The 16,919-nt window shown below is 45.3% G+C and overlaps 1 protein-coding gene across 1 annotated transcript in view; it reads left to right on the top strand.

Annotated features, from left to right (window-relative positions):
- MFAP2 (microfibril associated protein 2) overlaps positions 1-10,421 on the top strand; it is a 224,523-nt gene extending 214,102 nt beyond the window's left edge. The window contains exon 9 of the mRNA XM_085608588.1: positions 9,185-10,421. Within this exon, the coding sequence (XP_085464714.1) occupies positions 9,185-9,288 (104 nt within the window). The 3' untranslated portion in view covers positions 9,289-10,421. The remainder of the gene's footprint in view (positions 1-9,184) is intronic.
- Positions 10,422-16,919: the final 6,498 nt, after the last annotated feature.

Genomic DNA, 16,919 nt, shown 5'->3' on the forward strand with positions numbered 1-16,919 from the left:
CTGGATGGGGGTTCCAGAGCGGTGCTGGTGCTGCTCGACTTGTCGGCAGCATTCGACACCGTCTCTCACCCCATCCCGATTGACCGTCTTCGGTCGAAGGGCATTCAGGGGAAGGCCCTGGAGTGGCTGACCTCTTTTTTGTCTAATCGCACCCAGGCAGTCTATACTCACCCTTTTACCTCTGTTAGCCGTACCCTGAAATGGGGTGTCCCTCAAGGCTCGGCTTTGAGCCCACTATTGTTCAATGTCTATTTTTCTCCTCTGGCTGAACTCATTGCTAGGTCGGGCATCATAGCTACTTCCTATGCAGATGATATTCAGCTGCTTTTCTCCTATGAGAGTGCCACGCAGACTACTTTTGATCCTCTGAAGGATTGTCTGCGGGACATTTCAAAATGGATGGACCATAACTGCCTCCGCATGAATGCGGCGAAAACGGAGGTTCTCTTTTTCCATCAACCCTCCCCTCTTGATGCAACTCTCTGGTGGCCACAGGAACTTACCCTTCCCCCTGTCCCTAAGGACTCTGTAAAAAATCTAGGGGTCAAGTGGGACTCAAATCTTTCTTTTAGCAACCAAATACAGACCGTTTCAGCCGCTTGTTTTTCCAAGATCAGGATGATTAGGAAATTCATCACCTATCTCCCTAGTGACACCAGGAAAACCATAGTCCAGGCATTGATTACATCTCACCTGGACTATGCGAACGGCCTGTATTTAGGGTTGCCCGCAGGCCTCCTACATCGGCTCCAGACAGTCCAGAATGCGGCTGTTCGGCTAGTCTGCGGGGTTTCCCTGCGCACCCATATTTCGCCTCATCGCAGAGCATTACATTGGCTACCAATCCATCAAAGAGCTGCATTCAAAGCCATGACCGTAGCCCATCGAGCAACTAGGGGTAGGGGATCGGCCTACCTCTCTGTTAGTATCCGACCTTACTGTAACTCTCGGAACCTCCGTTCCAACTCCCAACATCTGCTTTCCATACCAAGATTCAGGAAAGCACGTTCTGGAGGTAAAACCTTCCAGGTCTGTGCCACAACTCTCTGGAACGAACTCCCGATCGCAATTAGGATGATCCAGGAAGAATTACCCTTCCGTAAGGCACTAAAAACTTTTCTCTTTTGTTAACCCCCCCCCAGGACTATCACTCTGCTTTCACTCAGAAGCGCCGGGACACCCCATTGGGGTAGCTGCGCGCTATATAAAATACACAAAATAAAATAAAATAATTTGCCTCCCACAGACCACAGCACAGAGAACTGCAAGGCCTGCACAGATTTTAAGCCCAAAACTCTGAGAGCAAGTAAGAAGCAAAGGCAAGCACACTTCGCCATGCATTGGCAAAAGGAAACTTCGTTACTAAGGGACCTTGGATTCTCGAGTGAGGAGGAGGACGACTACGTTGCTGAAGGATCCGAGGGAGAGGTCTCGGATGTCAAAAAGTAAGTCATCGATGTTGAGTGAGAACACAGGAAACACAAAGAAAAGCAGCCGCAGGTAACTTTAAGGAATCAAGGTGCATGCAAGTCTCAAACACCGGACTCTAGAGCCCCTAAAGCTGCCTCTGCACTAAAGTTCTCACCGACTTAAGGAAAGCCATGGTACAAAGTGCCCCTTGGGTCTCACACCAAGGACTCCACAGGTGGACATGTCTCTGAAAAGACGGCGTTGAAGGACGACCGAAGTCGAGAAAAAAACTAAGACAGGGGCAACTGATACACTGCTGTCTTGAGGCCGAAATGCATACATCAGAGGTAATGTCAATGGATAGGAGCCTTCATCTGGCAGTGGAGGGAGGTAACTTCAGAAAGGTGGATACTCAATATCCTCCAACACAGCTATTGCATAGAACTGGTGAAAAACCCACCAAGAAGAGGACTGAAGAAAATGACCCACACGAGAAGAAAATACCTTTCGACGACGGAAAGTAAGAGAATTATTACAGAAAAAAAGCAATAGGGAGAGTACCCCTAATGGAAATCAATCAGGCAAACTATTCAACATAATTTCTGGTACCAAAACCAGACAAGTTGTTGTGTCCAATACTAGACCTCCGATCCTTAAATAAATTCATAAAGAGATAGACATTCAAAATGATGAACCTGCAGGATGTAATTCCGCAGGTCCAACATGGAGACTACATGGCAACCATAGATTTAAAAGATGCATACCTACACATCTCAATGAACCACAAACACAAAAAACGTTTACGCTTCGTAATAGACAAGACAAACTATCAATTCAGGGTGATACCATTCAGAATAAAATCAGCACCCATAGTATTTACAAAGTGATTAGCAGTGTTTGTGGCACACCTGAAAAGAAAGGGAATACATGTGTACTCTTACCTAGATGACTGGCTGGTAAAAGCGAACTTACTGCGCAGGTGCAGAACCAGCATAAAGACTGTGATGATGACACTCCACAGACTAGGATTTTCCATTACCACAAAGTTGTGACCCACACCAGAGCACCTTTCTGGGAGCAAGAATCAACACTGCACAAGTGAAAAAATACCCTTGCAAAAAAGAGGACACCGATGATAAAGCAGGGAGCTCACCAGTACCAGAAGTGTCAGTCTCTGACAGTGAGGATTGTGGGGAAATTGCTGGGAAAGATGGCTTCCTGCATACCACTAATACCATATACGATGTTACACATGGCATCAATACAAGAATGGGTCCAGAGCCAGCTGTCACAAGTAACTGGGGTTAGAAGGAACTAGTGGTTGTCATGCAGAGAGTGCAGGAGTAAATGACGTGGTGGAACAAGACAAATATAACAACGGGAAGACCCTTCATACCACCAACTCCAACAGGGACCATCAACACGGACAAATCCCATACGGGATGGAGAGCTCATATGGGGAGACTCAAGAACAGAGGGGTCAGGAAACCAGAAGAGGCAGTTCAGCACATAAACTTACACAAACTAAAAGCAGTGTTTCTAGCCTTAAAAGCCTTTCAGGTGCAGCTGTTGGGAAAATAAAAACAAATTCAAATGGACAATACAACAACAATGTTCTACCTCAACAAGCAAGGAGGGCCAAAATCCTTTGCCCTATCGAGACTAGCACAAGACATATGGAGTTGGAGCATCCAGAGACAGCTATCCATGACGATGATACATCTACTAGGTATAGGTAATGCAGAGGTGGACAAGCTAAGCAAACAGGTGTCTTGAGTGGGAGGTGAATCAGACAGTGATCGAGAAGGTATTCAGAAAGTGGGGGACACCAGAAATTGACCTATTCACAACACCAAAAAAAAGAAAATGCCAGTTCTTCGCATCCAGGCATCCACATTGCCACTCCCTAGGGAATTCACGGTCGATAGACTGGTCATGGAAATTTGCTTTCGCTTTTCCCCCGATCGCACTGTTACCAATAGAAATCAACAAATGCAGACAGTTGCAGATAGATGTCTTTAATACGCATCACCCCACTGCGGGTGAGACAAACCTGGTTCTCAGATCTAATACAGATGGCACAGAACAATGTGCTAAGACTACCAGCATCACAAGACCTGCTCTTCATGAAAAAGTGGCAGGTTCTCCACCCAGAACCAAATACACTGATTCTAGCAGCATGTTGCCTGATGACAGAGTTCAGACACTTAGGACTCGGCAATGGTGGTGCTCAGGGAAGCTAGAAGACAGACAACAAGGAAATGCTACACAGCCAAATGGGAGAGATATACAAGGTGGTGCCAGAGATCTGGCCTTTTTCAGGACAGGACACAGGGCACTACAGTCATCAGATACCTTACACATCTGCTACACATAAAGCCAACCTATGCATCACTAATGGTGCAATTGCCGGTGATAGTGGCCTATACAAGCGAAAACATAGGATTAAGCTTCTTTACTACACCAATGATCAAAATATTTCTGGAAGGGGCCAAAAGAATAGCCCCACCAAGAAGGGCAGGGTAGTATTGAAGACCAACCCACGCTTCCTACCAAAGACCACATCCCTCTTTCAAATAAATCAGACAATCAAAATACTGAGTTCTTTCCAACAGCCAAAGACTGAGGCAGAAAGCACACTGCATACACTAGACGCCCGCTCAGCGATAATGTATTATATGGAGAAAACACAGCCAATCAGGAAAGGGAAGCAGCCCTTGGTTTCATTTGCAGACAGTAATTAAGGAAAACAGGTCACTAAGAACACCAGTGCAAGGTGGATAACTCAGACAATCCAAATGTATCACTAAGGAGCTGGCATACACCGAGAGACTAAACCAAAAGAACTTCCAATACGATCCAGGCAAATGTTCAGTTAAATGACATGTGTATGGCAGCCACATGGTTGTCAGCACACACGTTTGCAAAACACTACTGCATCAAAGTACAGGTCAACAGAGAAGCTCAAATGGGGCAGAGAGTACTGAAACATTTGTTTACAAGATCAACCTCACCTCTAGCCCAGCCATCAAAGTGAAGAAACCACTATGAAATCAAACCATTGCATGTGAATCCAGAAAAGATTAATGCTGCAAAGTGAAATGGTTTACATGTAGGGGTAGTTTTGCAGCTTGAAGAAGTTTCTGGATTCACATGCAAACCACTCACCTCCCCAAGAAATGTGGCAAGACAAAGTAAATGAATGACTTAAAGAACATACAGCCAAGAAAATACCCGCAGGACGTCAAGTGGATGATACCTTGGGAAAAAAAGAATCTGAAGATGGCAACCATGCATGGAGGTTTCTGTGAAGGGGTGTCTGAAATCAGGAAAGGTTGGACTAGGCACCAAATGGAGAGGTCAGTCAATGCCCAACAACAACAAAAATAAACAAGCATTGGCATAGTCAATAGGTCTCGCCTTTGGTACCTTGTAAGTGTTTAGCTAGACCTACTGATTTTGCCAATTTTTGTAAGCTATGTTGTAAAGTATTGTGGCTGCTGCACAGCATGCTTATAAGTTATAATAAAAAAGTATTATAAGCATTTGTGTTACTTTATGTATCACCTAGAAGACATTGTGTACAACTGAAGCCCTTATTAAAAAATTATTTATCATAAATAATGTTTGTAAATTTTTTGCCCTTGTATTAGTGGCAACTTCTTTCTGCATGTTGTAAAGCCGGTTTGTTTAGGTGGCGGTACTGCACTGATGCCTGGGTGGTGCAGCATAAATACAGCAGCCCTGAACATAAGTGACCATTGCTCTCTGTTGTGAAGTCAAGGATTGGATATGCATTTAGTATTAACACCTTTATCACCCACTGCTCTGTAAGAAATTCACACTCCTGTCTTCCTGCAGGATTGTTGGTGCTTCAGTCCATCTGTGTCAATCAAGTCGCAATTGTGGTGGTAAGAGAAGGAAAACCCCGAGTAAACTTTAGTTTATAAAGGGATTTCCCTTCGTAGCACACCACTGCGCCATTGATTCATTTTGCACATCACAACCTCCGAGGTGCTTCAATCGCATCTAGATTACTACATGAATAAACCGGCATGATTAACATCAAAACGCCGCACGGAGCTTGCTGCAACTTTTTTGTTTAATGAATTCAGTAACTCACTGAGCCATATGGCATTCACTAAGCTGGTTTAAAGCATCCGAAGGAGGCAGGGGTGCTGGAAAGGGGCTTCTTGAGCACAAAACAAAGGTCAGTGCTGCAGTTGGTGTAGAATTCTCAACTGTTTCCATTGTTAAGCTGAGGATAGTACAGGCATTTCAAGTTGTAGGGTGACGCTGGCAGACAGCGAGCAGATGATTGGGAGAGGAGGATTCCATTAGGTTTGAGACCCTGCACTCCTATTTTTAATTCCTAGTAGACACACTGACACTGCATGTCATACACAATCCCTGAAAGACCCGTGGGGCAGGGGAATCTGCAGTCACACTCTAACAGCCCTTTGAAATGCCAATATGGCTAAAGTAGTGACAGTCACAGGTTGGGGGACTTCCCCGAAAGGCCAGTAGGCCTGGAGTCGCGGCAGTCACTAGCCAGGAGAGTCCTCTGAAAGACAATTGGGACTGTCTAGGATTTTGTACATGCCTGGTGAAGGCCTCTGGAAGGACGGTTACGGAGGGAACAGGGCCAGTGATGGCCTGGTAGAGGAGCAGTGACTGTCAGTTACGTGACAAGTTTCCGCCGGAAATGTAAATGATTCTGCCCCTACATTTATGGTCTTGCAGAGCTGTTTCTTGTTGCTAACTGTGACGGTCTCCATTTCTCCACAGATCTCCCCGCCTCTGAATGTCTTTGCGGGCTGTAGACTGCTAATATCAGTAGTACTGAAGGTTGTCACTAAAAATGTCAATGCCATTGGTCTCGCCTTTGGGACCATATAAGCATTTAGCGATGTTACATATTACTGCAACACAGCCTCGCTCATTACTGCAACATAGCATGCTCAAGCACAGGATGGTGCTGTGGGAGGAGGTCGGTTTCACTAGCATGCACTGTGTGGCTGGTGCTCAACCCACATAACTATCTTCATTGTTAATATGCTTGCCCAGGGTTTTGATTTCCATTCCAACCTGAAGGCAGGATGACTGGCATAGTAAGTAGGAGAAGGGGGTATTTGGTAGGGGAGAAAGAGCACGAGGGAGAGCAATACAAAGAGGCTGGTTTGCGGTGCAAGGACACGAGATAGCAAGATGGAACACGGGGCAGAAGAGAAAGAGAGCAACGCGGGGAGGTTAGATGTTTGTAGGGTGACCAGATTTTAACAAGTTAAACACAAGCGCGCGCCTCGCGCTTAAAGTTAAACAAGAAGCGCGAGCAAAAAGTGAGTGGCCGGGAGAAAAGTGCACGCTTGGGAGAGCAGTCTGCTAATTTTCAAAGAACATACTCGTGCTTGTGGCGCGCCGCTGCCCACTCCCGCAAGGCCTTTGCCGCCACAAGCACGAGTATGTGCTTTGAAAAAGAGATGAACGACGGCTAAAGGTCTCCTACGCAGCGCATGCGCGCTGCGTAGGCGAGACCTAAAGAGAAAAGGGACCACTATATAAGGGGAGAGTTCCGGACCCAACGACTAGATGATGGAATAATATACGGCATGTGAATCCAGGAAATTCTTTAAACTGCAAAACTACTCCTCCAAGTAAGTAACCATTTTTTTTTGCACATAGGCTCTTACGTTTGGGGTTCTTTGTTGGTTGGTGCTGAAACTATGGAGGCAGCAGGTTTAAAGTAAGATACAAACTCTGGTTTACAGTGAAGTGTTTTGAGAATGCCTTACTGCTAATAAAAATGTTTACAGTGAATGGTATATGTTTTAATAAAGAGTAATAAAAGATGGTGCTCTTCCTATTGAATTCAGTAGTGTTATATTGTCTTATTTTACCGTATGTCTACTTTTCTAAATATGGTAACATTCTGCATAGCTAGTAGGCCTGCCTTTTTGATAATTCCTTTTTGATGTTGATTTGAATATTGTGTCCCATATATATAGGGGTGTTGTGATTATAGGGTTCAAGTGTAACATGTTATGAGTGCGTCCAATAGGCGTTTCCATCCACCTGATTTTTATATCTGTAATTAATGCAGATTATTTAGTCAAGTGCAAATACAAAAGTACTTTTCCTTTTTTTTTTTTAAGAAAAGGCACTGACTGGACAATGATTTATTAATTATTGTTGTTGCGTACCATCAAGCTGAGGGTACTGTCCCACACCACGTCCACTGAGTAGGCATTGAACTACTCTGCTTTGCTACCCTAAGAGAGTCAAGTGCTACTTGTTCCCCAGTAAAGAGAAAGTTGCAGACTTATTACAGTGATTATTACAACTAACCACTTCAATTTCTTACAGCCACCATGTTTAGACTCAAAAAGAAGGTCATGTTGTCTTTTACTATCAAACACAAACATAGGCAAAGCCAACAGGTTTGGCTCTTAACTTACTAACACAACTGCATGAACTTATTAACACATGGAATCACAGGCCTGCAGACACATGTTTTCATGTGTTACCACAAGCAAGTGATACATGCAAGTGCTTGTTATTTTATGTTAATGGTCACACAACATGTAAGACATGATGAAACAAAAATAAACAGTTGTGCATTAAACTGGTAGCCATTGCATCAATACAAAGAATTTGAACTTTAAGCAAACAGCTCTCTTTTCGCTAGTTCAACATCTAAACAAGAGTATGTCAGCCACAGCTATCTCTTCAACAAATACCGGAACACATGAGCCGTTCTAGAACTCGGTTCTATTAGTCTCTCTCTCTCTCTCAGTTCTGACCCCATTGAACAGCCGACTGGATGGAAAGTGGCAACAGACTTCGGTCAATACTTGGGAGGACTGTACAAAAATAGCCTAAATGCTGCTACTTGTTGGCAAGTAGTCAAGAGAAAGATCCAGAGTGGAGTTTTGTGGAGACTGCCAAACCATTGAAAGATTGAGGGTAAATATTCAGGGCAGGAAGGTGGAATTAATACAGCAGCAGACCTCGTAGCCATTCCAGGGAGGGTGTATATGACCGAAGCTTATCTCGTGACCAATTCATGAAGGATTTAAATAGGAGCAACTAATCCGGTGACCAATCAAGAGAGGACACATGGCAATTGTTAATACAGTGACAGATCCAGAGCAGAGCTACATGGGGAAGCTGGTAATTCAAAGCAAAACTGGAGATACCTTTCCAAGAAAGCAGCAGGCCCAGCAACTGCTCCAAAGTGGGGCTATTTGACGGGTGTTAATCCAGTGAGTGATCCAGAATAGAGTCGCATGGGACAGGCGGCATTCAGCTACAGGTTGAGGGTCTATTTACATAGCAGCAGCTAGTCCACTGACAGATCCCGGTTGGATGTAGGAGTTTACTGCATATCCATTGACAATATTAGGATGGAGACAAGTCAGCAGTGACTTATTGGCAATGCCAGGAAAAAGCTGAACGGAAGCAGTGAATCTAGTGATGGACCTATGGTGGAGTTACATGTAAACAGCTTTGTGTGTTTTTACATATGCATAGTAGATTACTATTGTAGTTAATTCATTGACAAATCTAGAATATACTGACATGTAAATGTACAATCCAGTGAAATATCCCATCTGAAAAATACACTCCCATTATCAATATTCTTCAGTGTCTCATGCATATACTGAACTACTTAAATGTATGTCCCTGTGCCTACACACTGTAATGCGTTTTTGCTGTTTTCCAAAATCCCTTACCCAGGTGTCAGTATTTTCATGCTTATTTTCCCTCTTTTCAGCTGACCTCTGCCGCGACAAGTTCTCTCGTTGTGGCGTTATGGCTACAAGTGGCCTGTGTCAATCAGTAGGAACCCAGTGCACCAAGAGCTGCGGTGGCTGCTAAAAAGAATGTCCATGGTATTCGAGGCCAGGTCTGGGCCGTATGCACAGAACCCATCGCAACATACAATCCCGTCCTTGGTACACTGAGAAGATACAGAATGGTGCTAACGGAAGTCGGGTGCACAGAACCGCATAAACCTTTGTGCACGTGATAGTGTCTTTTTTGTTTTTTATTACTATTTTTCAGTACTTGTATTTTTGTATTACTGTATTGTGACTTTATTTTTCCAAAGCGATTACAACTCTTGTGTAGGGTAGAAGCAATCCAACAGACCGTTAATGGCCACTTGCCAATAAGAAATCTGTGGACGGACTCTAATCCTGTCTCTCAAATGGGTATCGGTGTTTCTTGAGTTGCCTACGTGAGCCACAAATCGACAAAGAAGCAGGGAATTAGGGAGATTTCCTGATTGGCCAGCATCTCAGAAAAACTTGAAGTGCCAGAATAGAGTCAGCTTCATACCAGGCTCTGCTGTGAATTATTTACCTAAGCTCTACCAACCTTTCCGGTGCACCATTCGGTCTGGAAATCCCTTGGGTTTCCCATAGGACAATGCAACTCCAAACAAGATTGTGAGCAATCAGCTTGGTTACTCTGCAATGTTAACACCACCACAATGCATTGCTATGATGTTGGATTTGGGGGGGCAGTAATTGCCTCATCACATAGGAACAAGAACTAAACTCGAGGCTCTTAAATGTCCGCCTGTGCCGGAGGTCTCCATCAAATAAATCTGTTACAACCAGAGAATATCTACACACGGTAAAACATGGAGTATACAATGTCTTGATCATTCCAACCTCCTCTCCAAAGAGAGGCCTAGCTCTTTTCTGTGCTCAATGTGATATCCAAGGGGAACAATTTTCTGGTTTCTGGCTCCTCAATTGTCACTTTCGTGGTTCACCCAGTGGAAGTTGCAGATGTAACATTTCCGTTCCAAAACGTTGGTCAATCAAATAAGCATCTAACGATGAATTTCTTTTTGATTTCGAAGGGGCTTGCCTCTTCTAATATATTTTCTTCTGTATAAACCTGAACAACCCCTCACATTGACCGTACTTTCATGTGTGAGACCTTAATTTTGGTTGGTTGTTTTGTACAAAAAAAATAAAAAATAAAAAATGAATATAAAATGTCAGCCTCCGTGACTGCTTCTTTCAATTACAGGCATTTATATAGTAAATACCACCCCGCTCAACACCCTCCCATCCCTTTTGGGGTGCAAGAGAACTATTGCGCTCAGGTTGTTATCAAGGAGGACATATTAGAACAGTTCAGCTATGTATTATGTACAAAAACGGGGGGACACATTCTCTACCGTTGTCACGCCTCTCTCAGACCATTTAGCGCTGAGCAATACACCACAAAATGTATCTTCTGGCAGAACATCTTCCTAGCATTAACAATAAATTTGCCAATCTCCTCAGCAGGATCCGCAACAAGTACACAAATGGGAACTTCACCCCCAGGTTCTACTTCCATACTTTCAACAAGCATTGGCATAGCCCATAGGTCTCGCTTTTGGGACCTTATAAGTATTTAGTTTTGCAGCACAATATCCTTGGTGCAACAATATCAGCTGTTGCATGGCTAAACCTTGTACCTTATAAGTGTTTAGCCATGCAACAGTTGATGTTGCACCAAGGATATTGTGATGGATAACCAAACACTTAATGTCCCAAAGGCGAAACCTATTGGCTATGCCAATGCTTGTTTAGCGATGTTGTGCAGCATGGATAAAGAGGAACCCCCCATTAAAAAAAAGATGCTATTATGCAGTCGCAGCAGCTGTGTCATTTTGTAGGTAAAAGCAAAACACATGAACGCACCTACAGCTTGCGTGTTAACTTTTCTTATCTTTGTATTTACTGATCCAAGTTGTACTGGTAAATAAAGAAAAATAAAGCAGTGCCAAAGCTTTTTTTTTTTTTTAAGGCGGGTGGAGGGAAATAACGAAAGCAGGGCTCAGAAGCAACACGGAGAGTACTGGTGCGGGAAAGATTACAGAGGATGGGGTCAGAAGCAAAACGGATGGCGGCTGGACAAGCCGTGCGAGAGAGAGCAACGTGGAGCACGTGAGAACAGAAGCACACGGGATAAAGAGCAACGTGGAACAGGTAGAAGCACACAGGGAAAAAAGCAATGCGTGGGAGGTGAAGCACACAAGGGCAAGCACAACACTGAGGGAGTGGGGGAGCAACATGGAGCGCGGTGGAGTGGCGATGGATAAAGAGGAACACCCCCATTAAAAAATTAAAGATGCTATTATGCAGTCGCAGCAGCTGTGTCATTTTGTAGGTAAAAGCACAACACATGAACGCACCTACAGCGTGCGTGTGAAGTTTTTATTTTTTTTAATGTACTGATCCAAGTTGTACTGGTAAATAAAGAAAAATAAAGCAGTGCCAAAGCTTTTTTTTTTTTAAGGCGGGTGGAGGGAAATAACGAAAGCAGGGCTCAGAAGCAACACGGAGAGTACTGGTGCAGGAAAGATTACAGAGGATGGGGTCAGAAGCAACACGGATGGCGGCTGGACAAGCAGGGCCAGAGAGAGTAACGTGGAGCACGTGAGAACAGAAGCACACGGGATAAAGAGAGCAACGTGGAACGAGTAGAAGCACACAGGGAAAAAACTACAGTACAGTACTACTACAGTAGTGCTAGGCCCTACACTGGCATGCCAAGCAGAGCGAACATGCAGGACTTACTCACGAACATATTGTGACTATTCACAGCAGTGTTTCGGTACTCCAAGAGACAGCAGTGAAGGTGTTCAGATTAGGCACTGCCACGCTCGCGAATGCCTTACCGTGCATAGCAGAAGACACTGCTTCGGCACTGCACACTGCCACCACCATGCCACCAGTGCTGGAGGCCTGAAAGGGAGCAAAGGGGTCCTTTATCATACCACAGTCAAGCTAAAACAAGCATTGGCATAGCCAATAGGTCTCGCCTTTGGGACCTTATAAGTGTTTAGCCATGCAACACTTGCATAACTAAATACTTATAAGGTCCCAAAAGTGAGACCTATTGGCTATGCCAAGCGGCCGCGAAAGTGAAAGTAATCGCGGTAAAAGCGGCGCCCGCGCACATGCACTGTAGCTCTAAGCTGGCCTGGTAGCACTTTTTGGAGCCCTCTCAATAAGTCTCGCCAGACCAGCGCATGCGCTGGGTCAGGCGAGACCTAAACACTAGTGAAGGTCTTATTGTAAACAGCAGGAGTCAATGGTACTTCGGCACTGCACACCATGTACTACCCCCACCACACCACCAGTGCTAGAGGCCTGGCAGGGAGCAAGGGGTCCTTGTATCATAATAAAAGCACCAATGAATGACTTACCGTGCGTAGCAGGAATCAATGGTGCTTCGGCACTACACACCAAAGAAAGAGAGAATGCATGTGTGCGTGAGTGCCTGTGTGTGCGCGAGAGAGTGGGAGAGAGAGAAAGCGTGTGCATGGGTGTGTGTATGTGTGTGTGAGAGAGAGGGAGAGAGAGCATGCATGCATGCGTGTGAGAGTGAGAGCGCGCATGTGTTCGTGCGTGGGTGTGTGTGAGAAAGAGGGCATGTGTTTGTGCGTGTGCGTGAGTGAGAGAATGTGCATGTGTGTGTGCCTGGGTGTGTGTGAGAGAGAGAGAGAGAGCGTTCATGTGTGCGTGCATGCGTGTGAGAGAGGGGGAGAGAGAAAGAGAGCAGAGAGCCTGCATGTGTGAGTGTGTGTGTGAGTGCGAGAGAGCATGCCTGTGTGTGAGAAAGAGAGAGAGAGTGTGAATGTCTTTGTGTGTGTGTGAGAGAGAGGGGGAGAGGGAGAGAGAGAGAGAGAGCATGCATGTGTGCATGTATGAGAGGGAGAGAGAGAGCTTGTGTGCGTAAAAAAGATAGAGAGAGTTGATGCTGCATGGCAGAGCATGTTGGGCATCCCACAGCAACCCTCAAACCCCTGTAGGCATGTGTTTCGTGGAAAACATGAATATGACTCCAACTTGAGGTTTGTAGGCGTGTGTAGGGCACCCTGCCATCCCAGAACAGCAGACTGGGTGTTAACGCTGCTAATTACAAACACAATTAATACAATGCACACATTGAAGTACGGAGGTTTCGAATCGGATGAAGGTTTACGTTGGTTTTGATTAGATGAATCGGGTGGCTCTGTATCATAGGTTATTAGACTCGGATTCCTGTACTGGCTTGATGTATTGAACTTTTATGAAGCTGTCTTGTTATCCATGATTTAATTACGAGATGTAAATATGTACACTAGTTAATTACAATCTTAACTTTAGTAATATTAAACTGTTTAGCACATTGGGGGCTGTCATGACTTGACAAAGGGATTGGTTTCCGCGAAGAATCCGATCTGCACATAGTTATTGTAAAATGTTTATTATTGCATAATATCAATGTTTATTATTGCTTAATATCACTGAATTACACAACTGGTGCCTGCAAGCCTTTAAATACAGGAGATGCCGTTGCTATTTAAGGCCACAGGATGGCAGTGGTAGTCTCTCGACGCTGTAATGATAGCAGTGGATACGAAACGTCTCTTGAAAAGACAGATGGCGGCTGCGTGCGTTCACGCCCCCATGCACGCAGGCTTGAGGCCAGCGGCTGGCAGCACTTTGAAAATCCCCCTTACTAAAAGTCGAGCAACAGCGCATGCGCTGTTCTAGGCTCGACCTAAAAATGGGGGTTTCCACAGAGAGACCTCTTTGCTACAGCAGAGAACTAAAAATGCCCAAACTTCACCTCCATATTCCCGCACCATCTATTCAAAGGCAATGCCCTATGGAAGAATTGGTCAGGGATATTTGCTTACGCTTTTCCACCTCTCCCTTCCCTTCCATTTCTGGTTCGGAAACTCAGGCAAACATAACTCACACTGATTTTAGTGGCTCCCTCATGGGTTCGTCAACCATGGTACACCACACTACCAGAGCGCTCTTCCCGAAAGTCTTGTAGTTCCTGTAAGACAGCAAAACGTTCATTTATGTCAAAAGGCGTATCTGCCAGCACTGCGCCAGGCTGTTGCGATCTAGAATGTACATCTGGATGCCAAACAGGACCTCATAGGGTGTCCGGTCACCCAAAGATCCTTTAGGTAGATTATTTCTCTCTGGACTCCATACAAGTGATGGGTCCAACTACGGCCTAAACCTAATTCTCTAGCTGATAAGGATCACTTTAAGTCACAGTTCTTCCTTTCCACAATCAAATTTCCCTCAGGATGATATGGAGAGGAATAATGCACAGTAACATCCAGGGTTCTTATAGTAAGCTTTTTTTTAACATTATTTTTATTGACTTTTGAAGTACAAAAGTACAGGGAAAAAAGTGCAACCACGTTCAACTAGTAAGGAAATCGGGGTGGGGGTAAGGAGGGGAGGATGGGGTAGCAGGGGAGTGAATGGGATAAGGAAAGAAAAGAGAAGGGGATACACGGTTTTATTAGCACTTGGTGTCATAACATTTATAAGGCATATTTCAACCACAATGCACTCAGATCACAAAAACCAGCAAAGTGTGCTTAACCGCAATACTGCAGTGAAATAGGACATGCTGCGTGGAGGGCAACAGGAGAGTAGGAGTGTATGTCAGCATGCATAGGCACTAAACATTCAGCAGTCACACCATAGGCAGTGGTGGGGGTGATGGAAGTCTAGTGGGCATGGGGCCACTCCAAGTGACAGTCGCGTCTGGGGAGGATACAGAGGCATCCCTCTGACTCATGAAGCATAAGAAGAGCTCCCAAATGTCTTTAGGGCAAGAGCACACTGGCATCTACTCCCAAAATGTGATAGTTGTTTTTTCTGGCATTGTGCAACATCGCATAGCCAGGCGACGACAATGGTGGCAGGTTGTCAGCCTAAGAGTACGGCTACTCTACGTTTGGCCAGAAGAAGGAGCATTAAGGTTAGTCGACGATCTGGGGCCGGTGTGTCCTTGATGTAGACCAAATAACCCACCAGGGGAGTGCACGGCAGGGTATGCCCAGTAATTGTATCCAAAGTGGAGAATACCCCCTCCCCAAATGGTGCCACCACAGGGCACTCCTAGGCGAGATGTAGAAATGTGGCCTGTGTTCAAACCCCACCTCATGCAACGGGTCTCTGCTATTCTAAGGAGCTGCTGTGGGGTGCGAAACAGGCAATGCAGAAACTTGAAGTGTATAAACCTCAATCTGTAATTAAGTGAAAGGAGTTTTGTCTGCCACAGCAATAAGACAATTCGGCATGGATGATGTGGGAGTCCACTTCCATATCTCAGGCCGCGCGAGTGTTCAGAGCCGCAATCAGCGTATTGTCTATTTCTGTTCTTGGTGCCCTGTAGGGCAGATAAAGAGCCATGGCTAAGGGCCATGATTCAGCATGATCAGCCTCAATGGCCACAAGGGGCTATAATGGAGTTGGATATATCCAGAAATGCAGATTTGTCGCCTGGGCACACATTGCGTAAAATGACATATCAGGTTCGCTCAGTCCACCCAGGGAGAGTAGGAGAGTTACAAGTTCTCATTTAATGCGGGTTGATTGCCAGCCCAGGTTAGCACCACAAGGTTGGAACCTAGACGACGTAAGAAGTGTGCTGTAAGAGGGAGAGGTAAGTTAGGAAGAGATATAAAAATGTTGGTAAGACGACCATTTTTGCTATCGCTATGCATGCGGAGAAGGACAGCGGGAGCCGGGACCAAAGAGGTATTCTGTCCTCCAGCCATGATTTGCATGGCCATGATTGGCTGCCCGGAGCTAGTCTGGGTGCAACTGAGCCGGATTCCCAAGTAACTGACCAGTTCGGTGACCCACTGATATGGAAAATATAGCAGGAATGACTGTGTGCCATCAGTGAGAGGAAACAGGATCGATTTGGGCCATTTGACCTGGATGCCTGAAAAGCCACGAAAGCGGACGATCTCTTTGGCGAGCGGAACACGATTTTCTTGGGGCTTCCAGATGTAAATTGTAACATCATCCACTTATAGGGATATAACCAGCCCCCAGGTTTTGAAGCCAAGACTGCGATGTGCATGATACTGCCAGGGGTGACCCGCCAGAGGCTCAATAGCTATAGCGAAAATAATGTTTGACAGTGGGCACCCCAGGCACATTCCATGAGTAATGGGAAATGGGTCAGATAACATGCTGTTGAGGTTGATGTGGGCCGTGGGCATAGTGTAGAGAAGTTGTATCTGGTGAAGGAAGCGCGCTGAGGCCAAGGTGCGCAAGTAGTGGGAAAAGATATGACCACTCAAGAGAATCAAATGGCTTAGTGTCATCTAGCAGGGCGGCCACCACTGAGATCTGGTGAGGTAGGTGGTGCTTGACAGCGAAAATAGTACATAGATTGTGAGATGTAGAGTGACTGGGGATTAACCCAGATTGATCAGGCCTCACCATCTTGGGTAGCAACTGGAGAATTTTAGCAAAGATTTTAGCATCCATGTTGATTATGAACAGCGGACGATAGGAATAACAGAGGGATGCAGTTATGAGAAGCGTCACTATAACGGCCCCTTTAAGGGACGGGAGAAGGAAACCTTTGTCCAGGGATTCCTTGAACATCAAGAGCATATGAGGTGCCAAAAGGGACGCAAACTCTTTAATAAAGGCAGTTGTTAGGCCATTGATGCCAGG

This window comes from Triturus cristatus, chromosome 1_2, assembly GCF_964204655.1.
Source record: "Triturus cristatus chromosome 1_2, aTriCri1.1, whole genome shotgun sequence".
NCBI classification, from domain to species: Eukaryota; Metazoa; Chordata; class Amphibia; order Caudata; family Salamandridae; genus Triturus; species Triturus cristatus.